The sequence below is a fragment of the Geotrypetes seraphini genome, chromosome 18, assembly GCF_902459505.1.
Source record: "Geotrypetes seraphini chromosome 18, aGeoSer1.1, whole genome shotgun sequence".
Classification (NCBI taxonomy): Eukaryota; Metazoa; Chordata; class Amphibia; order Gymnophiona; family Dermophiidae; genus Geotrypetes; species Geotrypetes seraphini.
In genome coordinates, this window is record NC_047101.1 from 26,134,466 (window position 1) to 26,160,903 (window position 26,438).

The 26,438-nt window shown below is 44.4% G+C and overlaps 1 protein-coding gene across 4 annotated transcripts in view; it reads right to left on the reverse strand.

Annotated features, from left to right (window-relative positions):
• Positions 1 to 26,438, reverse strand: part of SLC23A1 (solute carrier family 23 member 1) — a 131,090-nt gene that overhangs the window by 63,959 nt on the left and 40,693 nt on the right. For all 4 annotated transcript variants that reach the window (XM_033927306.1, XM_033927302.1, XM_033927303.1 and 1 more), the window contains exons 7-10: positions 19,066 to 19,186; positions 18,820 to 18,976; positions 15,790 to 15,937; positions 1,828 to 1,933 (exon numbers count right to left, since the gene is read on the reverse strand). In XM_033927306.1, the coding sequence (XP_033783197.1) occupies positions 1,828 to 1,933; positions 15,790 to 15,937; positions 18,820 to 18,976; positions 19,066 to 19,186 (532 nt within the window). The remainder of the gene's footprint in view (positions 1 to 1,827; positions 1,934 to 15,789; positions 15,938 to 18,819; positions 18,977 to 19,065; positions 19,187 to 26,438) is intronic.

Genomic DNA, 26,438 nt, shown 5'->3' on the forward strand with positions numbered 1-26,438 from the left:
GTGGATGGAAGGAAGAGAGTTACAAGAAGATGAGGAAAGGAGAAACCACAGAAGACAAAGGTAGAAAAAAATTTCTATTTATTTATTGCTTTAGGAGACATGTGTCACTGTTTCTGTGAAGCATTGTATGCAGAGTCCAGCTTCTTGCTGGTTCAATTTAACCTTTGTCTATGTATTTTTATTTTATCCCCCCTTTTACAAAACTGTGAAGCGTTTTTAGCACCAGCCTTGGTGGTAGCAGCTCTGATGCTCAGAATTTTATGAGCATCAGAGCTGTTACCTCCGTAGCTAAAATCCACACTACAGTTTTGTAAAAGAGGGAGGGGTTAGTTTGTGATTACATATTCCTTACTAGGCGAAGGTGTTTTCTGTGTTCTGTGTGTTCGAAAGACATGGTTTTCTGTTAGGATTGACGGTGTAGGATTGATCTGTGCTGGTCTGGCTTGTTTAGTTTTACAATGGGTGTATTGATGTACTGCTCACTGCAATATGTAAGATGCTGCCTTTTCCTAGGTACTCATGTGTGACGTGTGGTTTGTTACTAAAAATCATGTTTTTCTTACAGATGGGGGGGGGTGCCAAAAAATGATGGGCCCCGGATGTTACATATGCTAGGTACGCCACTGTATGTAAAGATACCAGAAAGCTGGCGTAGCAAAAACTTCTAAGTTTTGAGTATTTAACCCTCCCACAATCTCACGGGCACTCGTTTCAAGTTTATTGAGATTTTGATTTAAACGCAATATCAAATATTTTCAATGCGTATAACAAAAATAAATTTGGGGAAATAAATAAAACCATTTGAACCAGTGTTCCCGCTAAGCTGCGCTGGCGCACAAAATATTACATCGCAGCGCACACGTTTCTCGTCACAGCGCACGATCAGAAGAGGCGTACGGCAGATGGCAGGGCGGCGAGAGGAGAATCGGGCGAGTTGGCTCATAACTTGCTGGCGCCCGATATTTTTGGCTCACGGTGAAAAAAGTTTGCTCACAACACCCGCCCGCTTAGAGGGAACACTGGTCGTGACCTGTTTGGGCCGCCGCGGGAGCGGACTGCCGGGCAGGATGGACCTATGGTCTGACCCGGCGGAGGCACTGCTTATGTTCTTATGTTCTTATAGCTTAAAGAAGTTTAAATGAATAGCTCTCAAATTTAATTTTTTGTTGGATTTGCAATTTTATCATTTCAATTCGTGAAAAACATTTGTTCTGTTTAGTGTGCAGGAGCTAAAAAAAAAGTTTGAGACACTAATTAAGAGAGAAATTGTGAAAAGGGTCCGGAATGTAGACCATAGCAAAAGATGAACCTAGAAGAGAAGATGTGAAGGAGACATTCAAGAATGTCAAATGAAAAACTTTTTTTTTTTTTTTTTAAAAAAAGGAAAGAATGCTCCAGAACAAGAGATCACAGTATGATACACTAAAGAGATACATTTAGGATCAACATCAGGAGAAATTTCTTAATGCAAAGAGGTGGGAGATATAAAAATGGTAACCGAGTTAAAGAAAATAACAATGAATCAAAAATAAACGGCCTCTTTTACAAAGCTGCGCTAATGGCCCTAAAGCCCATAGAGATTTAAAGGGCTTCGGGGCTGTTGCCACGCGGCTTTGTAAAAGAGGCAGAAAGTGTTCCATACAATCTTTACCAATTCTCAGTTTGACTAAGCTGAGAGGGCGAAAGGGGAAAAACTGCTAGACAAATACAAATTTGGTAATTTGCTATTGAGGTTACGATGGAAACAGATAACAAACACCACTTAGAAAAGTATAAAGTCAGCAAATGGTTAACAAGGCTTGCAAATGAAACAACAAAAAGGAATACCTTAGTGATCCCCAGAACCCCAATGTTAGGGCTTGAAGAAGTGGATCCATTGCCTGTTCCAAGGAGTCCAGTTATGATACAGGAGATTCCTTCAATAAAAATCCCCCTACAAGCAAACACAAGCATTTAAACCTTAAGAAATAATAAAATCAACATAAAAGATTTAACATATAAATGATACACTTCAAATCAAACGAAAGAATGGAATTGTCCTAATTAGACCGATGTCCACAAACTATTATAAAAATATCTTTTTACTCATCCAATGACTCGACATGTACATGTTTCGGCCGAACAGGTCTGCTTCAGGAGTCTTGAGAAACTACTGAGTTATAACAGATGGTGTTTTGATTATGTGAATAGTTTTTCAAGTCAATGCTATGTTGTAAAAAACTTTGGTGACAGTACTCAAAGCTGAAAAAAGTCCCGGGCATTCTGTTATAACTCAGTAGTTTCTCAAGACTCCTGAAGCAGGCCTGTTCGGCCGAAACATGTACATATCGAGTCATTGAGTTATTGGATGAATGAAGTGACTTGAACATTGGATGAGTAAAAAGACATTTTTATAATAGGTTGTGGACATCGGTCTAATTAGGATAATTCCACTCTTTCTTTTATGTATTTGAGTTTGTGGATTTGTTTCCCCTGTTTTATTTATTATACACTTCAAATAATAATAACAGTTTATATACTGCAGGATCGTGAAGTTCTATGCGGTTTACAATGATTAAAGATGTTACAGATTAAGTAGATTTAACAAAGTTAAAGGTTAGTGATTAACAGTTCTGAGGATCAGTAGTTATGGACTAAGATTATATAGCTCAGTTACCTAAATACTTGAAGAACAGATATGTTTTTAGGTGTTTCCTAAATTCCCCATAAGTAGTATGCATAAGCAGTTGTTCCAGATCTTTACCCCATAATGCTGCTTGATGTGAGAAAAGATGTTGATGATGACTTTTAAATTTACATCCTCTAACCGGTGGGGAAACAAAATTCAGATGTGAGCTTCTCTTATGTTTGTTTGTTGTGAAAGAGAAAAGGTCAGTTATATATTTAGGGGCAAAAACATCCAAACTTGAACTTCACACGCATCTCCATCAGCAGCCTGTGTAGAAGTCGGTAGGAAGGTGTTACATGATTGAACTTCAACCCACAAAGTAGCCTGACCGCCCCATTTTGTGCCATATACATATATGTTTATGTTAATTTAAGATTTGATATACCGCTCTTGCATTTTACTGACCTAAGCAGTTTACAATGTATCAAACTATAATGAAATTAGGTACTTGAGAAAAACTACCCTATCTGTCACGAAGGCTCATAATCTAGCTAAGTACATGATAAACTACAAATATGTAATAACAACATATAATACATTTCCAAGATCAAAAATCAAAGAGATAGAAAATAGAAATAATGAAAGAAGATAAAAAATAAAATAAAACAAATTTAAGAGAGAGAAAAGTCTCTGAAGTGGCCTGAAAGCAAACCGTCATATTTTAGTGCAGGTCTTAATACAACTCCTGGCACAGCCCACTTCACAGATCCCTCACTGGAAGAGCTTGAGAGCATCAAAGAAATTAACATTTCTAAAACATATCCACTAAAACTGTATCAACACGAATCAGTACAAATTGAGGCAGATTGTGGTCCCCATTCCATTAATGAATTTGGGAGAGCCATTTGAAAAAAAATGTGCTTTTAGATATGTCTTAAAATTTTGAAATGATTCTTCCTTCCACAATATTGGAACCAAGTAGAAAAATGCACCATTTCTGGTTGAGGCAAGGTGAGCCTTTGAGATATGGGGAACAGCTACTCTATTGTCATTTAAAGATCTCAACGAGTGACTAGGTGTGTAAAATAACACTAGATTAGAGAGATATAATAGTTGTAACTCAAATAATGTCCTATGTACCAGCATCAGGATTTTAAATTTAATTCTAAATTCCATTGGAACCAATGGAATTTCAAATATAATGGAGTTACATGATCATAGATGTGTGTGCGTCCTAACAGCCGAATTGCCGCATTTTGTACTGTTTGTAAACGCTTCAGTTATCCAACTGTTATTCCTGCATATAGCAAGTTGCCATAATCCAATTTAGATAGATCAAAAGCATGGATTAAAGTATGTAGTGATTTCTCATCCAGGAAATCTCTAATAGCTCTAAGTTGTCTTAATGCCCCAAATCCTTTCGCAACTGTAGATGAAACCTGCTTCTCAAAATTCAAATGACAGTCAATTATAATTCCCAAATACTTAAAACTATCTATTATCTCTATATGCTGATGGTGTAGTGAAAGATCTAACATAAGAACATAAGCAATGCCTCTGCTGGGTCAGACCTGAGGTCCATCGTGCCCAGCAGTTCGCTCATGAGGCGGCCCCACAGGTCCAGGACCTGTGCAGTAATCCTCTATCTATACCCCTCTATCCCCTTTTCCAGCAGGAAATTGTCCAATCCTTTCTTGAACCCCAGTACCGTACTCTGCCCTATTACGCCCTCTGGAAGCGCATTCCAGGTGTCCACCACACGTTGGGTAAAGAAGAACTTCCTAGCATTCGTTTTGAATCTGTCTCCTTTCAACTTTTCCGAATGCCCTCTTGTTCTTTTATTATTTGAAAGTTTGAAGAATCTGTCCCTCTCTACTCTCTCTTTGCCTTCATGATCTTGTAACTCTCTATCATATCCCCTCTAAGTCTCCTCTTCTCCAGGGAAAAGAGCCCCAGTTTCTCCAATCTCTCAGCGTATGAAAGGTTTTCCATACCTTTTACCAAACATGTCGCTCTCCTCTGAACCCTCTCGGGTATCGCCATATCCTTCTTAAGGTACGGTGACCAAAATTGGACACAGTACTCCAGATGCGGATGCATCATCGCCCGATACAACAGCAGGATAACTTCTTTCGTTCTGGTTGTAATACCCCTCTTGATTATACCTTGCATTCTATTCGCTTTCTTAGCGGCCGCTGCGAACTGTGCCGTCGGCTTCATTGTCTTGTCCACCATTACCCCCAAGTCCCTTTCTTGGGTATTCTCATTCAATAACATCCCTCCCATTGTATAGCTGTACTTCGGGTTTCTGCTTCCTACATGTAATACTTTACATTTCTCAACGTTGAACTTCATTTGCCATCTCGTCGCCCACTCTTCTAGTTTGTTCAAGTCCCTTTGTAATTCTTCGCAGTCCTCTTTAGTCCGTGCACCACTAAATAGTTTGGTGTCGTCTGCAAATTTTATTATTTCACACTTCGTACCTGTTTCTAGATCATTTATAAATATATTAAATAGCAGCGGTCCAAGTATTGACCCCTGCGGGACACCACTCGTGACCCTCCTCCAGTCTGAGTAGTGGACCTTCACTCCTACCCTCTGCTTCCTTCCCACCAACAATTTCTGATCCATCTATGTACGTTTCCTTCCACCCCATGGTTCTTCAGTTCCCGAAGTAGGTGTTCATGGGGTACCTTGTCAAAGGCTTTTTGGAAATCTAAATATACGATGTCTATAATTCCTAATTTCATCTTGCAAGAGGACTGAAAAATATATTAAACAGAATCGGTGAAAGGGCTGAGCCTTGTGGTACCCCACAGTCCTATAATCTATCACTGGATGTTGACCCATCCGTAACTACTCTAAAAGTACGATCCTGGAGAAAGGCTGCAAACCAATCCTATTAAACCTATCTCATGGAGCAATCTCAATAGAAGTTCATGGTCAACTAGATCAAATGCTGAGCTCAGATCTAAAGATATTACCATTGAGAAGTTCTCGTGATCCAAGATAGAGTGAACTTCACTAAGGAAACCTGCTAAAACTGTTTCAGTAATGTGTATAGTTCGAAATCCTGCCTGTCTTGGATTTAGAACCTTTGTTAACTTGATATAAGAGACCAATTGCTCTAAAACTATCCATTCTGTCAGTTTTGCTAAAAAGCAAAGATTTGAAACTGGCCTATAACTAGATTAGGGGCCGCATCCAGTCGGGTTTTCAGCATTTCCCCAATGAATATGCATGAGATCTACGTGCATGCACTGCTTTCAATGCATATTCATTGGGGAAATCCTGAAAAGCCAACTGGATTGCGGCCTTCAAGGAGGGACTTTGAGATCCCTGAACTAGATCTTTGTTCTTCAAAATAGGTTTAAAACTGCCTTTTTCCAGCATACTGGGACCTCACCCTGATTTAAACTGTTATGTATCATATTTAAAGCCAAAGTCGATAGCCCATATATAAAAATCAACAATGAACTGAATAGAAAATAAATGAAACACACAAAGTGAGCTGAAATCTCTTGCATTGCTGTAAATAAGTCTCTGTTAAAACATGTAAGGGGTGATTTTAAGGATTTAAACAGAGCGGAATACATTTCTCCTGTAAAGTTCAGTGACTGTGCCTGAAACAGAGCATGGGGAGTAACTGCTTACACTTACACTAATGCTAGTTACATTGATAATTACCTAACAATGGGGTCCTTTTACTAAGGCGTGCTGTTTTAGCGTGCACTAAATGCTAAGGTGCCCATTATATTCTGTGTGCACCTTAGCATTTAGCGTGCGCTAATCTTTACCCCATTGTTAGGTAACTATCAATGTAACTAGTTACTTTATTTTAGTAACGACTAACAAGATTTTGAGCTTCTTTTTTTCCCCCCGAAACATAGGAATTTACTTTTGTCTTGATTCAGCTTTAGTTAGTGCTCTTTCATCCATTGTGTCACTGTCTCTAATGTTTTGAGTAGTGTGTCTGTTGTGGTGGGGTAGGTTGTTCAAAAGGAAGGAGGATGGTGATGTCATCTGCATGTATCCAAGTGAAGCTATGTAGAGATTGAAGCGCGTTGGAGATAATAGATGCATGATGGCAGATAAAGGCCAAATGGCCCATCTAGGCTGCCCATCCGCAGTAACCATTATCTCTTTCTCTCTCTGAGAGATCCCACGTGCCTATCTCAGGCCCTCTTGAAATCAGACAGTCTCTGTCTCCACCACCTCTTCCGGGAGACTGTTCCATACATCTACCCCCTGCTTCCCTGATTGTCATCTCTTACAAACAATCAGGGAAGCAGGACTCTAGAGCAGACTACCTGGCCAAATCAAAAGCCATCAAAACAGCAGTCAGGGAGGCTAAATTCCTCATGGAGGAGTCTCTAGCAAAGAACATCCAGAAGGGAGATAAATCCTTCTTCAGGTATATCAGTGATAGAAGAAAAAACCCAGGCGGGATTGTACGTCTTAGGAAACCAGACGGAGACTATGTGGAAAAGGATTCGGAAAAAGCCCAACTATTAAATGAATACTTCTGCTCAGTCTTCACCCGAGAAGCGCCAGGGCTCGGCCCTCAGCTACAGACAAGGGTTGGCTCAGTTGACCCGTTTAGTAACTTTGAGTTTACGCCCAGCAGTGTCTACGGTGAGCTGTCAAAGCTCAAGGTTAACAAAGCAATGGGGCCGGACAACCTGCACCCCAGGATGCTTAGGGAGCTGAGTGATGTCTTGGCGGAGCTACTGTCCGCGCTCTTCAACCTCTCCCTTAGTACAGGCAGCGTCCCGTTGGACTGGAGGACGGCTAACGTCATTCCACTCCACAAGAAAGGCTCAAAGATGGAGACAGCAAACTACAGACCAGTGAGTCTAACATCGATAGTGAGCAAACTAATGGAAACTCTAATCAAACACCAATTAGATAAGATCCTGGATGAGGGGAATCTACGGGATCCCCGACAACATGGATTTACTAAGGGGAGATCCTGCCAATTAAACCTGATCAGCTTCTTTGACTGGGTAACGGGGAAGCTGGATATTGGGGAGTCCCTGGACATCGTGTACCTGGACTTTAGCAAAGCATTCGATAGCGTACCACACCGCAGGTTACTGAGCAAGATGGGTTCTATAGGATTAGGTAACACATTGACGAAATGGGTTGGGAGCTGGCTTGGAGGTAGGCTCCAAAGGGTGGTGGTGAACGGCACCCCCTCCGAAATGACGGAGGTGATTAGTGGAGTACCACAGGGCTCAGTCTTGGGCCCAATCCTATTCAACATCTTTATAAGAGACTTGGCAGAAGGGCTTCGAGGTAAAATAACATTATTCGCCGATGACGCCAAACTGAGTAATGTAGTGGGCAAATGCACAACAGACGAAGATTCAGTGCCCGACAACATGATGCACGACCTACTCCTACTGGAGCGATGGTCTAGGACATGGCAACTCAACTTCAATGCCAAAAAATGCAAAGTTATGCACCTGGGCAGCCAGAATCCATGCAAGTCTTATACCCTTAATGGCGAGATCCTAGCAAAAACGGTAGCAGAACGAGATTTGGGAGTAATCGTCAGTGAGGACATGAAGTCTGCCAATCAAGTGGAGCAGGCTTCGTCCAAGGCAAGACAAATCATGGGCTGCATACGAAGGGGTTTCGTCAGTCGTAAGGCGGAAGTCATTATGCCATTGTATAGATCCATGGTGAGGCCCCACCTGGAATACTGTGTGCAATTCTGGAGGCCGCATTATTGCAAGGATGTGCTGAGACTGGAGTCGGTGCAAAGAATGGCCACCCGGATGGTCTCGGGACTCAAGGATCTACCATACGAAAAACGGCTTGACAAATTATAGCTATACTCGCTCGAGGAGCGCAGAGAGAGGGGGGACATGATCGAGACGTTCAAGTATCTTACGGGCCGCATCGAGGCGGAGGAAGATATCTTCTTTTTCAAGGGTCCCACGACAACAAGAGGGCATCCATTGAAAATCAGGGGCGGGAAACTACGAGGTGACACCAGGAAATTCTTTTTCACTGAAAGAGTGGTTGATCGCTGGAATAGTCTTCCACTACAGGTGATTGAGGCCAGCAGCGTGCCTGATTTTAAGGCCAAATGGGATCGGCACATGGGATCTATTCACAGGGCAAAGGTAGGGGAGGGACATTAAGGTGGGCAGACTAGATGGGCCGTGGGCCCTTATCTGCCGTCTATTTCTATGTTTCTATGTTTACCACTAGGGCCAGATTAAAGGGTAGGCCCAGTAAGAACATAAGAATTGCCGCTGCTGGGTCAGACCAGTGGTCCATCGTGCCCAGCAGTCCGCTCACGGGTTCGGAGCGATCCTAGTTGATTAAGCCATGCCCATGTAAGTACACACGGCTGGTACAGTGAAACTGCAAATGACTCATTAAATCAGTTATGGTTCCTTTGATCGCTCCGAACCCGGCTACCAGGGTTTTTTTTGATCATTGTGTTACCCCCTGCTTCTTCGCAAGATCAATGGACACACTTTCAAAGCTAAATCTCAGTTTATTTGGGGAGTTGGCTGGGGGGTTCTCAGAGTGGTTCTTCTGATTTTTTCACCTGTGTGATTATTATTTACATCACTGTTGAATTTTCACTATTTTGGTTAGGCACATGTGAGGTATCCTATGATGGTGTGCAGGCAGAGGTTTGCTTACCTTTGCCATGTTATGTAAAGCGCTGGAGAATTTCTCCCTTTGCTGACCTCTCACACTGAGGAAACCCCGCTTCATAAATATTTTCATAATTTAATGAATTTCACGGTTTCGTGTTTTTTTCACAAGGTTTGTTAATCATTAGATTACCACTCTCAGAACTCTTTGACTAGTGTTCTGCCTTTTGGTCCGTGTCTTCTTTATATAAGTCAGACCTCATTCATCTCTGTACCAAGAAGGGAAAGAGTCTGATTCCCGTTGGAAATACTTACCTGAAAGCAGCCATCACAGTGCCTGATTACACCTCAGTTTCCACCTGCAGCACAAGCAGTCTCAAGCAACCAAACTACAGCGGTGAAGCTCAGTGTTTGCTCTAAAGCCTGTAATGAGTTACAAGTCTTTAAAAGAACTAACCTAACAGATGAAGCAAACTCTTACCTGGTTTTCTCTGATGTTTGTCGATTACCAGCTTAGCCATTCTGACCTGTGCCCCGTAAAAGGGTAAATAAAAGTTATCATTTTTTGCACTATTTTGTGTGGTGGCGATTATTACTGGAGCAGCCAATATACTTGAAGGCCCTAGGCAAGCACCTGGGTCAGGGTTCCCTCATTTCCAGGGGTACACGCCAGGGATCAAGTTTGATTCCCACTAGCACCCTCTGCTGTCCTGACCAGAGGCATGGTGGGTGACACTGCAAAAGACACCTTTGTAAGCTCAATCCTTCCTCTTATCAATACCTTTACAATCAGGCTCATCAGACCAATTTAAAAAAAAAAATCATGAACTTTAGGCCTGTCTCCAACCTGCCCTTCACTTCCAAGATCCTGCATTTTCTTGAGATTGTGCTACTAGATTTAGCCTGGCCCCGGCCTGTGCCTGAACTGTTTCGTACATCCTGGTCCTGGGAATCCATCCCAAAGAGTGTAGCCCATGGCCTCTGTGACTGGGACCAGGGTTACACATGCATAAATTATTGTGGGTACTCTTAGGCATGACTTAGTTTAGAAGAGTGTGGCGTAGTGGTTAAAGCTACAGCCTCAGCACCCTGTGATTGTGGGTTAAAGAACTTAAGCAGTGCCTCTGCTGGGTCAGACCAGAGGTCCATCCTGCCCAGGAGTCCGCTCATGCGGCGGCCCATAAGGTCCAGGACCAGTATAATGATCTCTATCTATACCCTTCTATCCCTTTTTTTCTTCAGGAATTCATCCAATCCCTTCTTGAACCCTGATACCGTACTGTTCAAACCCATGCTGCTCCTTTCGATCCTGGGCAGCCCCCAGGACAGACAGGGAAAAATGCTTGAGTATCTGAATAAATTCCTATACACCATTCTGAGCTTCCCTGGGAGAACAATATAGAAAATGTAATTAATTATCCAAGGGCCAGCACAACCGCTAAGCAGATTATTCAGCTTTTAGGGGCATTCTGCAGCTCTAGCACAGTTAGCAAAGATAGCAGGAGGAAAGCCCTTTAAAAGCTGCTGGGAGTGGCAGGCTTTTCAGAATTCCTGCACATGCATGCATGATTAAGGCCTGCCCCAACCTGTCCCACTCTGACAGCACATAGGAAGGGAGAGGCTGAAAGACCCATTGTTGCAGCATCTTTTAAGGGGTTTCCCTGCTACTAACAATGTGCTGCTGCCTTTATTTTCTTTGGACTCCCACAATATTAAGGTGGAAGAGGCAGGAAGGGGGAAATGCTGTGCACATAGGGAGGAGAAGAAAAGGAGGAGAGATGCTGACTACAGGGGTGAAGATGCTGGAGACCTGGAGGGAAGGAGCGCAAGGCTGATGCTACACTTAGGGCATCCGGTGTCAGGTCAAAAGCGCGCCCAGACAATTGAGCGCAGCGCGGAGGCGCGCGCCGCTCAAAATTACTGTTTTTAGGGCTCTGACGGGGGGGGTAGACATGGCGCTGCGTTGTGGGGTGTGGGGGGTTGTAACCGGTGTTCCCTCTAAGGTGAGCGCATGAGCGATCGCTCACTATTTTCAGTGGCGTCGCTCAAGCTTCTTCTGGCGTCGCTCACTCGAGCGGAGGTGAGAGGAAGCGGTGGCGGTGGCGGTCTGCCCTGCTCGCCTAAGATGCCGCAGCGGCGGCTCCTTGAGGTCCGCATTTTACCCCTTCCCAGTGGCGTACTAAGTGTGTGGGGGGGGGCGGTCCGCCCCTTGTTCTCATTGGTGTAACGCCGGCCCTGCCCCCCCTTCGGATCGCTATTATTTTAAATGTTATAGCGGCGGCGCTGTATCCATCAGTGGAAACGTCTAACCTCGGCCTTACCCGGAACTCTTACTGCAACAGTCACTTCCTGTTCCTGCCTAGACGGGCGGCTGCTGCAGTAAGAGTTCCGGGTCAGGCCGAGGTTAGACGTCTCCACTGATGGATACAGCGCCGCCGCTATAACATTTAAAATAATAGCGGTCCGGAGCTGCAGGGCCGGCATTAGAGGGAGTAAGAGTTGATGGTGCCGCAGGGTCCCGCGGGGGGATGGGAGGAAGGAAGAAGAGGAACCGAAGCATGGCAATTTTGGGGGAGCAGGTGTGGGGAAGTCCGGAGCTGCAGGGGAGAGTGTTGCGGTACCCAGCTGGAGGGAGAAGGAAGATGAGGGAGGGAATGAAAGGAGATGCCAGGGCTTGGAGGGAAGGAGGAAGGTATGCCAGACTAAGGGGAAAGGAAGGGGGAGACGTGAGAGCATGGAGGGGGAGGGAAGGAAAGGAGAGAGATGCCAGAGAATCAGGGAAGGGAAGGGAAGATACCAGACTATGGGGTGCGAAGGAAAGAAAGGAGAAGAGAGAGATGCCAGAGCATAGGGGATGCGGTGGTGACAGAGAGAAAAAAATGGAGAGGTGGCAGAGCTGGCTGGCTTTGGGGGTGGGCAAAATCTGGAAGGCGGTGGGGGGACATAAGAAGGAGGCACTGGGGGCACTATGGACACGGGAAGGAGGCACTGGGGGCACTAAGGACATTGGAAGGAAGGAGGGAGGGAATAGAAAGAGACAATTGTTGGGCCTGAGTGCAGAAAGAAAGAAAGATTACACAGTCAATTAATAGATGTCCCCTTTTGATGAAAAAAATAAATGATCACGTTACCACTGACTTACTTTCTCTTCAGCAGAGTCAGCATCCGCACTGAGGTGCAGGAAGGTCCCGCGATGACTCGTCTGCTGGCTCTGCTCTGGAAGAAGTAAGTTACGTCGGAGGGGGTGGACCCGGCAGACGCAGTCATTCCGGGACTTTGCCGCAACTCCCTGCGTCTGCCGGGTCCACCCCCTCCAACGTAACTTACTTCTTCCCTCTAAGCTGAGCAGGAGTCCTCCACCCACAGTCTCACCAATAGAGGGTGCTGTTTTACTGTCACATTTTTCAATTGTGAGGGACAGGCAAGTTCTGCAGGACTCCAGGGAACATACCTGTCCTTAGCGACTGAAAATATTCCACCCCCTAGTGGTAGCAATGCAGCTGGAGGACACCTGCTCTCTGATTCGCGGGCCCTTCTAGCATGCGGCTGCTGAGTCCGCTCTAGAGAAAGTACGTCAGAGTGGGGTGGATTGGCAGCAGGCAGCTGCAATCATCGCGGGACCTTGCTGCATGAAGGGAGAGAAAGGAGCAGGACTGCTGGAATGGAAGAGTGGTGGAGGGAAAGAAAGGGGGCAGGGTGGTATGGAAGGGTGGTGCTGATGGAATTGATGTACAGAGAAAGGGGAGAGACATAAGGGGGAAGGATATTGGAGGGAAAGAAAGAGGGAAGATGCTGATTGAAGAGGGGTGGATGGAGGGAGAAAGGGCAGACATTGGATGGTAGTGGGGAGCCTATGCTGGATGGAAGTGCAGATGGGAGAGATAAGGAGCAAATGCCAGAAGGAAATGGGAGGAGAGAAAGAGGGGAGCAGATGCTGGATGATAAGTGGACAGAGATAGGAGAAGGTACTAGATGGAAGGGTTGGAGAAAGAGGGTACATGATGAAAGGAGGGGATAAATAAAAGGAGGACACATGATGGGGAGAAAAGGATTGAGTTAGGGAAACACTGGAGGGGTGAGGGAAAGAGGTGGCAAGCTTTAGGTAGACAGTAAAAAAGGACATTGATGAGAGGGTAGTAAGAACATAATCTAGACAGATGCAGAAAATAAATTGAAAAGGGAAATGAGGGAAAAAAGGGAAAGGGATTGCAGAGGAGAGGTGTGGGAGAGGGAAGGAGAGGAGAGAGATGCCAGACCAATGGGGGTGAAAGGAGAGATGGAAGGGGGAGGCATACAGTTTCTGGAAGGGGCATAGAAGGAGAGAAGATGCCATATAGGGGAAGAAAGACGGCAGACAGTGGATGGAAGGAAGAGAGTTACAAGAAGATGAGGAAAGCAGAAACCACAGAAGACAAAGGTAGAAAAAATTTCTATTTATTTATTGCTTTAGGAGACATGTGTCACTGTTTCTGTGAAGCATTGTATGCAGAGTCCAGCTTCTTGCTGGTTCAATTTAACCTTTGTCTACGTATTTTTATTTTATCCCCCCTTTTACAAAACTGTGAAGCGTTTTTTAGCACCAGCCGTGGTGGTAGCAGCTCTGATGCTCAGAATTCTATGAGCATCAGAGCTGTTACCTCCGTAGCTAAAATCCACACTACAATTTTGTAAAAGAGGGATGGGTTAGTTTGTGATTACATATTCCATACTAGGCGAAGGTGTGTTCTATGTATTCGAAAGACATAGTTTTCTGTTAGGATTGACGGTGTAGGATTGATCTGTGCTGGTCTGGCTTGTTTAGTTTTACAATGGGTGTATTGATGTACTGTTCACTGCAATATGTAAGATGCTGCCTTTTCCTAGGTACTCATGTGTGACGTGTGGCTTGTTACTAAAAATCATGTTTTTCGTACAGATGGGGGGGGGGTGCCAAAAAATGATGGGCCCCGGGTGTTACATATGCTAGGTACGCCACTGTATGTAAAGATACCAGAAAGCTGGCGAAGCAAAAACTTCAAGTAAATTGTTATTCTTCTAAGTTTTGAGTATTTAACCCTCCCACAATCTCATGGGCACTCGTTTCAAGTTTCAAGTTTATTGAGATTTAGATTTAAACGCAATATCAAATATTTTCAATGTGTATAACAAAAATAAATTTTGGGAAATAAATAAAACCATTTGAACAATAAACATACAAACATATCCATAGATGATTAAAAATACATAAGGAGTACAAGGATAAACAATTCAGAAATCATTCGCAGTCATGAGAAATCTGAGACAAGTCTGAAAATTCTTTGAAAGAACACAATTCCAACTTATAGTACAATCCCTAATACTAGGTATATTGGACTACTGCAACATCCTCTTCCTTCCTTGCCCTGTAACCACGATTAAACAACTCCAAACAATCCAAAATACAGCTTTGAGACTCATCTACTCATTGAGAAAACATGACCACATCACTGAAGCCTTCATCAACTCACATTGGCTTCCAATCCAAGAAAGAATCCAATTCAAATTCTACTGCATACTATTTAAAACCCTACACGGAGACAGCCCATCATACTTGAATAATCGCCTCATCCAAGCACCCACTACCAGACACAGAAAAACACACTCCCCATTCATACCCCCTCCAATCAAGGAAGTAAAAAGAACAAAACTACACGACGGCCTCCTAGCCACTCAAGCCGCAAGGCTGGACAACCAGATCTCCAACCTTCTGATGACCACCCCAGACTATAGGACGTTCAGAAAAGAAATAAAAACCACACTTTTCAAGAAATTCCTGAAGCAGCAATAACATCACGACCTCTTAGTAACTCTAAAACCGACATCTGATCTACCCATTACTGCACTAACAACAACAAAAGAACCTCCACTATGACCAACTATTAATTCTCTTACAAACCACCTCACCCTCAACAACCCGTTAATGTTTATAAAATCTACAACTTACCTCTCTAGCCAATCATTGTAACTCTGTATTTTTAAATTAACCTTTTGTAATCCGCCTTGAACCGCAAGGTAATGGCGGAATAGAAATCCCTAATGTAATGTAATGTAATGTAATGTAATGTTTAAAAATGCGTCCTCCGTGCCTGCTCATCAATTTATGGAATATGTAACTTGTCGCTCATGCATATTTTTTTTTGCACACACCTCATCAATCCTTAGAGGGAACATTGGTTGTAACCCCCCACATTTTAATGAATACTTCACTTTTTCTCTGTTTTTAGGGAAAAAGTTAAGTTTACAGTAAAATGTGGAGGGTTACAACCCCCCAAACCCCCCATAACGCCGGCGCGATGTCTATTAAGTAAAGTGGGGGGGGGTTCCCCAACAAAACCCCCCGTCGGAGCCCCTAAAAACTGTAATTTTCTTTGGCGCGCGCTTCCGTCTTGCGCTCAGTTGTCGGCGCGCGCCTTTGTCTTTCGCGCCGTTGTCTATGAACCAAGGCACCTTGGGCCAACCCTGAGTATTACTGAACAGGTATTATAATCCTGATGAAAACCATTTCTAGTACAGAAAGAATAAAATAGTGGCTTGTTGCAGTACCTGTTAATAGCATGTACAGGTGGGGCTGGTGCTCCAGCCAGGCGAGCACAGGCATAATAATCACCAATTGACTCGATAATTCCAGCTACAGTAGCACTGAACATTCCTAACACACCTGCAATTGTTACTGTAGGCAATCCCCACTGACCTGCATAAAAACAGAAAGAGATAAAGCATTATACGAGGGGATACACAAAACTTACCGATCCTGTCCCAATCCGGTTGGACCAGTTTAGAGATCGATTGGATCTGATTCCCCGATGCCCACCACGTGTCTTTCCCCCTGATCGCCCATTTAAGAATCAGATCTGATCCATGCAAATTAATAAAACTCCATGCAAAATAGCCAAGCAACTGATGCACAAACATCACATACAATCACCCAAGTCCCGCTCTTCCGTCGTGCACACAAGTTCTTCACCCCCTAAACTGTACCGTTCCTTCTGGTTTTTGCAACCCAAATGCATGACCTTGCATTTCATAGCATTAAATTATAGCTGCCAAATTTAAGACCATTCTTCAAGCTTTGCCATGTCTTTCTTCATGTTATTCACACCATCCGGGGTATCTACTCTATTGCAGATTTTGGTATCATCCGCAAAGAGACAAATCTTACCCGACAACCCTTCAGCAATATTGTTTATAAAAATGTTAAAAAGAACAGGCCCAAGAACAGAACCTTGAGGCACACCACTGGCAACATCCCTTTCCTCAGAGCAATCTCCATTGATCACTACCCTTTGTCGACGTCCATTAAACCAGTTCCTGACCCAGCCAACTTTGGGACCCATCCCGAGGGCACTCATTTATTAGACGTCTGTGTGGAACACTGTCAAAGCTATGCTAAAATCTAAATACACCACATCTAGCACATTCCCTCTATCCTATTCTTTGGTCATTCAGTCAAAGAAATTGATCAGATTTGTCTGACAAGACCTGCCTCTGGTGAATCCATGTTGCCTCCAGTCCTGTAATCCACAGGATTCCAGAAACTTGACCATTCTCAGTTTTAAAAGCGTTTCCATTAATTTGCTCACCACAGAAGACAGACTTACCGGCCTGTAATTGCCTACTTCTTCCACATCCACCCTTATCCAGTCTTCTGGTACTACTCGCGACTCATTGAAAAGGTCAGTCAGTGGAGCTACCAGAACTTCCCTAAGTTCCTTCAGCATCATCGGATGTACACCATCCGGCCCCATCGCTTTGTCTACTTTTATTTTAGCTAGTCCTCATGAACACAACCCTCTGAAAATTGATCAGGGTCTATTACTCCTCCATTCCTATTCACGTTTGTCTTCTGCGGTCCCGTTCTCAGCGCTTCAGCATTGAACACAGAATAAAAATATTTGTTAAGCAATTCAGCCTTTTCTTTATCAGTTTCTACATATTCCTCTCCTTTACCTTTGAGTCTCACAATGCCACTTTTGCACTTTTTCCTATCTAAAAAAATGTTGTCTCCCCGTTGTACCATGTCAAAACTTTCCTCTTCACGAATCCAACTCATTGAAAAGACCAAGCTGTAAAGAACTCTAATAGTCTCACCAGCTAGGTCATATGTCCAATGTCCATATCAAAGCATGTATTGTTAACTGGTGTCTCTCAGATGTTTGTGTCTACTGTAACTCAGTTATTGTATTACCCGCTATCCAAATACTTCATGTTTGTCTTGTCTTTGACCCTTACTATGTATGTACTCCTGTAACCTGTTCTGAACTCTTATGGGAAGACGGACTAAAGGAATAAATAAATAAATATAGTCAAAGAAATTGATCAGATTTGTCTGACAAGACCTACCTCTAGTGAATCCATGTTTCCTCGGGTTCTGTAATCCACTGGGTTCCAGAAATGTTACTGTTTCTGTTTTAAAAGCATTTCCACAGCATTACCACAGAAGTCAGACTTACCAGCCTGTAGTTCCCTACTTCCTCATACTCCCTTCTCCAGTCCTCTGGTACCATTCACGACTCTAAAGAAGCATTGTAAAGGTCAGCCTGCAGAGTTTCCCTAAGTTCCTTCAGTACCCTTGGATGTACATCATCCGACTCTATCACTTTGTCCACCTTTAATTTAGCTAGCTCCTCATGAACCCAATCCTCTGAAAATTGATCAGGGTCTACCACCTATTTGTGTCTGTCTTCTGTGATTTACACAATGCTATGGCTGGTGTAAATGCTCATGTCAAATACAGGCATGTTGTCAGCCACTTAGGCTAATATTCTATAGAGAAAAGTAATTGTCTACTTTTCTTTATACTAAAAGCTTTCCGAGAGTCTGTGTGAACTAGATGACTGCCTAGTGTACCACAATTTTGGGAATAGCAGTTGCAAGTCTAATGCACTGGACAGCAACCTCTCATTCTCTAGCCTAATACAATGGAGTGGTCTTGAGCAGTACAGCCTGCTCATTGAGTCAAAGCATTTGCACTAGAGTGATCCTATTCCTGCTACTTCCTCCACTTGCTGGCAGGGGGAATGCATACCATGGAACTTCATGTCTGTGGAGTCCATGTTGTGCATTAATTGAGCAGAAAGTTGATTCTGTGATACGCCCTGCCCTTCTTGGAAAGTGGAGGTCAAACTGCACTGGATGTCTGTGAGGAAAAGATCAGAGGAACTGTGGGACTAATGTGCTGAGAGTTTGCGGGGGTGGTGTGAGAAGAAAAATAGAGGCTGTGGTGAGGACGAAAAAAGAGAGAGGAATGCTTCTAGTGTTGAAGAGGAGAAAGTTGCTGTGCTTGGTGACTAGAAGGTTCACTAGAAGGGTATCTAGTTCCTATGTTGGAACCCAAGCACAGTACGGGGTAAAGCTTTGGATTCTTGCCCAGAAATAGCTAAGAAGAAAAAATAAAAAAAAAATAAAAAAAATTTAAATTGAATCAGGTTGGGAGACTGGATGGACCATTCGGGTCTTTATCTGCCGTCATCTACTATGGTTCTGAAAAGCAATCCTATAGCAATAATATCAGTGACTTCTATCACTGACCTCTCTTCATGAAGCAGAACAGACTGTAACAAGCATTTTACTTACAAGGATATGGAAAACGGAACCATGGAGCACTTGACATGATTTCTCCTCTTGCATCTGTCCTGGCCATATACCCATACGACATTATGTCACTTGAAAACACATTAGTAATTGTTAGAATGTAGCATAGTAGCCAAACGACCATGATGGCCAGAACTATCTGTAAAAGATACAGAAAAGATCAGAAGGACCTTCAATGCACAGAGAAAAGTGAAAAGAACAGGATTACAAATGAGTGATGCCTTTTACCGGGAATAATTTGAAGATCTGCAGCCTCAGTACTGTGAATCCTTTTCCCCGCTTATAACTTGGTAACAGAATAGATATGTTCCGAAGGTACTGAGCAAACAAAATTATTAGAAACATTGACCTAGAAAAGAAATAAGAATAGATTAGTTGTCCTATTGCCGTAGCCTGCACATAACTATCACTAAATGTGCACTTTGGGTGAATCTCTTCATGAAAAGGCAGAAAATAAATAAAGCCTTCGTTTGGGCTGACTCCATACTTTTTATATCTTTTTGAAGGTGCAGCCTCCAGAATTGTACACAATATTCTACACCAGAGTCTTATACAGAGGCATCAATTATACCTCCTTTTTCCTACTGGCCATACCTCTCCCTAAGCAACCTAGCATCCTTCTAGCTTTCGCAATCACCTTTTCAAGGTTCCTGTTTGGCCACCTTAAGATCGTCACATACAATCACACCCAAGTCCCGCTCTTCTGTCGTGCACACAAGTTCTTCACCCCCTAAACTGTACCGTTCCCTCTGGTTTTTCCAGTCCAAATGCATGACTTTGCATTTCATAGCATTAAATTATAGCTCAAAGATAAGAAAAAGAAATCCCTAAAGAGTATATACCACAGAAAAATACTATAATATCATAATACTAAATATTTCTACAATATTTCTAATTTTGCAATTTGAATACATTGCTCTGATATTATAGTATTTTTCTGTGGTATATACTCTTTAGGGATTTCTTTTTCTTATCTTTGAGATTTACTTTTGAATCCCGTTGTTTATTGGTTGTAGCTCTCTGTTTTATTTTTTATATTTTTTTATTAAATTATAGATGCCAAATTTAAGACCATTCTTCAAGCTTTACCAGGTCTTTCTTCTTTATTCACACCATCCAGCGTGTCTACTCTATTACAGATTTTGGTATCATCCACAAAGAGGCAAATCTTACCTGACAGCCAAGTTTCAAGTTTATTTGATTATTTGATTAAACGCCTATCAAAATACTAAGCGTTGTACAATAATAATTAAAACATTGACAAAAGTACACAGAGACTAACATCTTAACATACTTCGTGGGTTGTTTTTTTTTTTTTTGTTAAACTATAAGGACACAATAGGAAAAGAGGGGGGGAGAACTACAATATTTATTAAGAAAAGATACAGCAAAGGGAAGAACAATGGGAGGGGAAATCAAGAGTTGCTGGACTTGAAACGAATAGTCAATTGTAGGCATCTTTAAAAAAGAAACATTTTAAACTATTTTTAAATTTCTGTAGATTGTTTTCAGATCGTATATATATATAGGTAGGGAATTCCAAATCGGGGGGGCAGTTACTGAAAAGATTGTATTACGTCGAGTACCTATTATTCTTAAGGATGGGATATTAAGAGTATGTTGTGAGGTGGATCTTAGAGCCCTACAGCAATATCGTTTATAAAAATGTTAAAAAGAATAGGCCCAAGAACAGAGCCTCGAGGCATCCCTTTCCTCAGAGTGATCTCCATTGATCCACTCAACCAGTTCTTGACCCAGCCCATCACTTTGGGACCCATCCCGAGGGCACTCAAGAAGCGTCCAAAAGTTAGGCACTGATATAGGCACTGTTCAGCACGATTCAAGTAAAATTGGGTGCTGTTTAGTGAATCAAACTGAGCGGCACCTATTTTGGAGGCACCCATTAAATAGGCCAGCTCTAGGCACAACTAAAAGTTAGGCGCCTATACGAGCGCTTAAGCACGTATAAGAGCAGTGATTCTATAAGAAGCCGCCTAACACATACCCATGCCCACATCTGACATGCATAGCGCCTATTTTTTGAAGGCCACCTAAATTTTTAGAGGCGCCTTGTTACAGAATCGCGGGGCTCAAGGGCAGTGGCGTACCTAGGGTATGTGGCACCCGGGGCCCATCATTTTTTGACACCCCCCCCCCCCCCCCATGTAAAAAATTTTTTTTTTTTTTTTTTTTTGCAATAACCATGAAATGGAATAAATGGTCAGAATAGAAACAGGCAGTGAAAATTTTCTTTTATTGAACCTCATATATGTAACCATTATTCCAAACATAACATAACATAAATTATGTCTAAATTGTCATGACATTAGAAGTACATATGGAGTAGTTGCAGGTGATGCTTGGGACAGTTCTGATTGTGTTAGTTCGGTTTTATGTGTTTTTTGAATAGAAGGGTTTTTATTTCTTTTTGAAGGTTTTGCAGTCTGTGGTTGATATCAATTGGTTGTAGAGTTGGGGGTCGAGTGTTGCAGCTCGAATGGCTAGGAGGTTGTCGAACAGTTTTTTTCTTTTGACGTTTTTGGTTGGAGGGTGTGTGAATGGTGCACAAGTTCTCCTATGTCTGTTTGAAGTGGATTGAATTATTTAGCTGAAGAAATTAGTTACCCCCCATTCCACACACATTAATTCTCTTCCATTTTTGTTCCCATTATAAAAAACACTGATAAGTTCCCAGAAAAAAAATACATTAAAATAAGAAGTGAAAACAAAGGCCCCTACAGATGAGAACATAACATAAGAATAGCCTAACTGGGTCAGACCAATGGTCCATCATGCCCAGTAGCCCATTCTCATGGTAGCCAATCCAGGACACTAATACCTGGTCAAAACCCAAAGAGTAGCAACATTCCATGCTACCGATCCAGGGCAAGCAGACACTTCCCCCATGTCTTAATAACAGATTATGGACTTTTCCTCCAGGAATTTGTCCAAATCTTTCTTAAAACCAGCTACACTATCTGCTTTTACCATAACTTCTGGCCACTTCATTTTTAAGTTTAGATCTTTCCTTTCAAACAGAGACCTTGCTAGATGTCAAATACAGCACAAGGTAACTTCACATGGACTTAGCTGTGCAGGAAATGTGAATCTCCTCATACACCCACCATATAGTGCAAAAATGTGCAAAGGTCTGTTTTTTTCTTTCGATCACTACATAGCCTAATGCCACAAAAGCAGCGCTGTTACAAACATATTCTGTAGGTCAATGCTAAGGATAACAAAGTTTCCTTCCTTGGACCAGAAGGAGATAAACCACTGGAAGAGATCCCAAAACAACACCCAAAGACCCACTCAGTGTGTGAATCAGTTGAGTGGAGTGGACTAACTGGGGGGTGGAAATGGGCCCGGAGTTTGCTCAGCAGAATTTCCCAGACCACCTCTTCCTCTCAACACATTGACACGCTGCCACCATCACCACTAGGAACACCTCACTGGGTAGGCCAGCTATGCTATAAACTTTATAAAACACATTATTATATTTTCTTATAAAGCACATATTTTAACTGACCTCTCTGACATCCTCAGCCTTTCCATTCACAAAAATAGAAGGAAGAAAAGTTCCCATTTCCTGCTGTCTCATGTCCCCGGCCTATACAATATTTTTTTTCTGCAGACCCTTCAAAAGTCTGACCAAATCCTCGTTTCACTTGCATTATAAAGTACTGAGGATGCCATCTCTCCCCAATCCCAGGTCCTAAAGTCTAAGACAGTAGCGCAAACTAATGCTGCCAGATACAGGAAAAAAAAATTTTGATTCGATTCAGCCCTATTGAATTGGTTTTTCAATTCGATTTTCCTGCCCAGTTGGGTGATTTTTTTCAAAACTCCTGGTGGGTTTTATAGCTTTTTCACCCCCTTTGGCTTCTCCTAACCACACTGGCGCTGTGGTGTAAATAAAATAAAGAAACAAAAAGGACTTTTCCTCTTTCTGTTAAATCCTAGCTCACGTTTGCAGTCCAACACCAGCTCTGGCAGGATACACATTTCAAATCTGACATGTTATAATCACAAAACAAAAAATAAAATTAATTTTTCTACCTTTTGTTGTCTGGTTATATTTCAAATCTTGTTGGTCCAAGGCTCTGGTTTTCTTCTGATAACTTGCTTGCCAGGGTCTCCTTCTTTCTGCATGCTAACCATCCATCTGCCAACTCTGTCCTCCCTTTCCATTTCCCTTCCCTTCCCAGGAAGTCTGGTATCTTTCCTTTTTTTCATCTCCCTCCACAGATCCACCTTTTCTTAAATACCCTTTCATCCGGCATCTCTCCCTCCTTCCCCACCATCCCAGAGTCCACCATCTCTCCGTTTCTTTTCCTAATTACCCTCCTATCCAGTATCTCTATCCCTCCTCCACACCATCCCTTGTGTCCAATTTCTCTCCCTTTCTGTTCCTTCCCTCCCTAAATCCCATGGTCCATCATCTCTCTCCCTCTCCTCTATTTTCAGACCCATTATTTCTTCCCCCCCCCAAAGTTTGGCATATGCATGTCTCTTTGAACACCCCCTTCCCTCCGTGTACTTCTAAATCATGGTCCCCCCCAAAGGCCTGTCCCCCCTTAAAGGTCTGCCTGTCCCACCTTGAAGGCCTGCACCCCCCTTGAAGGCCTGTCCCTTCCCCTTGTAGGCCTGTCCCCCCCTTGAAGGCCTGCCTGCCTGTCCCCCCTTGAAGGTCTGCACCCCCCGAAGGCCTGCACCCCCCCGAAGGCCTGTCCCCCACTTGAAGGCCTGTCCCACCCCCTTGTAGCTTCTCCCCCCCCCTTGTAGGCCTGTCCCCCCTTGAAGGCCTGCCTGCCTGCCTTTCCCCCCTTGAAGGCCTGTCCCCCCTTGAAGGCCTGCACCCCCTTGAAGGCCTGCACCACCCCCCTCGAAGGCCTGCACTCCCTTGAAGGTCTGCACCCCCCCCGAAGGCCTGTCCCCCACTTGAAGGCTTGTACCACCCCCTTGTAGCTTCTCCCCCCCTTGTAGGCCTGTCCCCCCCTTGAAGGCCTGCCTGCCTGCCTTTCCCCCCCTTGAAGGCCTGCACCCCCTTGAAGGACTGCACCCCCCCCCGAAGGCCTGCACTCCCTTGAAGGTCTGCGCCCCCCCGAAGGCCTGTCCCCCCCTTGAAGGCCTGTCCCCCCCCTTGTAGGCCTGTCTCCCCCTTTGTAGGCCTGTCCCCCCCCCCTTGTAGGCCTGTCCCCCCCCTTGTAGGCCTGTCCCCCCCCCTTGTAGGCCTGTCCCCCCCTTGAAGGCCTGCCTGCCTGCCTTTCCCCCCCTTGAAGGCCTGCACCCCCTTGAAGGACTGCACCCTCCCCCCCCGAAGGCCTGCACTCCCTTGAAGGTCTGCACCCCCCCGAAGGCCTGTCCCCCCCTTGAAGGCCTGTCCCCCCCCTTGTAGGCCTGTCCCCCCCCATGTAGGCCTGTCCCCCCCCTTGAAGGCCTGCCTGCCTTTCCCCCCTTGAAGGCCTGTTCCCCCCCTTGAAGGCCTGCACCCCCTTGAAGGTCTGCACCCCCCCAAAGGCCTACACCCCCCGAAGGCCTGCACCCCCCTGAAGGCCTGCCTGCCCCCCTTGAAGGCCTGCACCCCTTGAAGGTCTGCACCCCCCCCCCGAAGGCCTGTCCCCCCTTGAAGGCCTGCCTGCCTGCCTGTCACCCCCTCCCCCTTGAAAGCCTGCTTGCCTGCCCGCCCGCCCCACCCTGAAGGCCTGATGCCCCGACCCACCCCGAAGGACCGCTCGCCCCCCTGGCCTCCCCGCACCACCTATGAAGCAGCCGCAGCAGGATCACGAAGTCAGCGTCAGCGATCCCTGCGCTGCTTCCTGCGCCACGGTCCCGCCCCTCCTCTGACGTCAGAGGAGGGGCGGGATCGCGGCGCAGGAAGCAGCGCAGGGATGCTGATGCTGACTTCGCGATCCTGCTGCGGGCTGCTTCTCAGGTGGTGCAGGAAGGTCAGTGGGGCGAGCGGTCCTTCGGGGGTGGCGGGGGACTGAACGGCAAGGCCGGGAACACCCCCTTAGGGCTGGTACCCGGGGCGGCCCGCCCCCCCCGCCCCCCCCTAGGTACGCCACTGCTCAAGGGTCTCTCGTACGAAGAGAGACTGAACAAATTGCAGCTCTACACTCTTGAGGAACGTAGGGAGAGGGGAGACATGATCGAAACATTTAAGAACCTCACGGGACGTGTCGAAGTGGAAGATTATATTTTCTTTCTCAAGGGACCCTCGGCCACAAGAGGGCACCCGCTCAAACTCAGGGGCGGAAAATTTCATGGCGACACCAGAAAGTATTTCTTCACAGAGAGAGTGGTTGATCATTGGAACAAGCTTCCAGTGCAGGTGATCGAGGCAGACAGCGTGCCAGACTTTAAGAATAAATGGGATACCCATGTGGGATCCCTACGAGGGTCAAGATAAGGAAATTGGGTCACTAGGGCATAGACAGGGGGTGGGTAAGCAGAGTGGGCAGACTTGATGGGCTGTAGCCCTTTTCTGCCGTCATCTTCTATGTTTCTATGTTTCTTGATAGGCACCTATGTTTCAATCAGTGCTGATTAAAAAGCTTAATTGCGCTTGTTGTTCAATTTAGATAGGCACCTATCTAGTTGGGCGCCTCCGAAACAGGAGCCTAACTTTAGGCACTGGTTACAGAATTTGGGCCTCAGTTTATTTATTAGACGTCTGTGTGGAACACTGGTCAAAGGTTTTGCTAAAATCTAAATACGCCACATCTAGCGCACTCCCTATATCCAATTCTCTGGTCACCCAGTCAAAGAAATTGATCAGATTTGTCTGACAAGACCTCTAGTGAGTTCATGTTGCCTCCAGTCAAGTAATCCACAAGATTCCAGAAACTTGACCATTCTCTGTTTTAAAAGCGTTTCCATTAATTTGTTTACCACAGAAGTCAGGCTTACTGGCCTATAATTCCCTACTTCTTCCTTACTTCCACTTTTGTGGAGAGGGACTACATCCACCCTTCTGTAGTCCTCCGGTACTACTCCCAACTCTAGAGACTCATTGAAAAGGTCAGTCAGCGGAGCCACCAGAATTTTCCTAAGTTCCTTTAGCTAGAGGAGTTAGATAGAAATAAGGGTGACTAAGTTAAGTAAAAAAAAAAATACACATGAAGTCAGAAAAAGTGCAGGAAAATTATTCCAGTTACAATTGGATTGGATAAGCAGCTGTCATTAGTTTTTATTGGATTTGGCTTATGACATCTTCCAGATTCACCAAGATCTGTTTCAGTTCCTCTAACTCTTCACCTTTAAATAGCATTTCTGACACGGTATACATAGCATCTGGAACAAAATGGGGCAGAACCAAAGGGAGATCCCTTCCCATCCCATCCCACTATACCACTACAGATGCACCCTGGTAGGACTTGGTGTTTCTTGGGGGTCAGGGGCTCTTTTGCTATGGGAGGAAGAGTGTGGGATGGGGGTGTCTTTGTTGCCTTTGAGGCCATCAGAAGGGATAAGCATCAAGGGGGAAGAGGGGTTGTTGCCTTTAGGGTCATTAGGAGGTGATCAGATTGGTTGGAGAAGCATTGGGAGGTTTTTATTGCCTTTGGGACCATTGAGATGAGGTTAAGTGTTGATTTTGG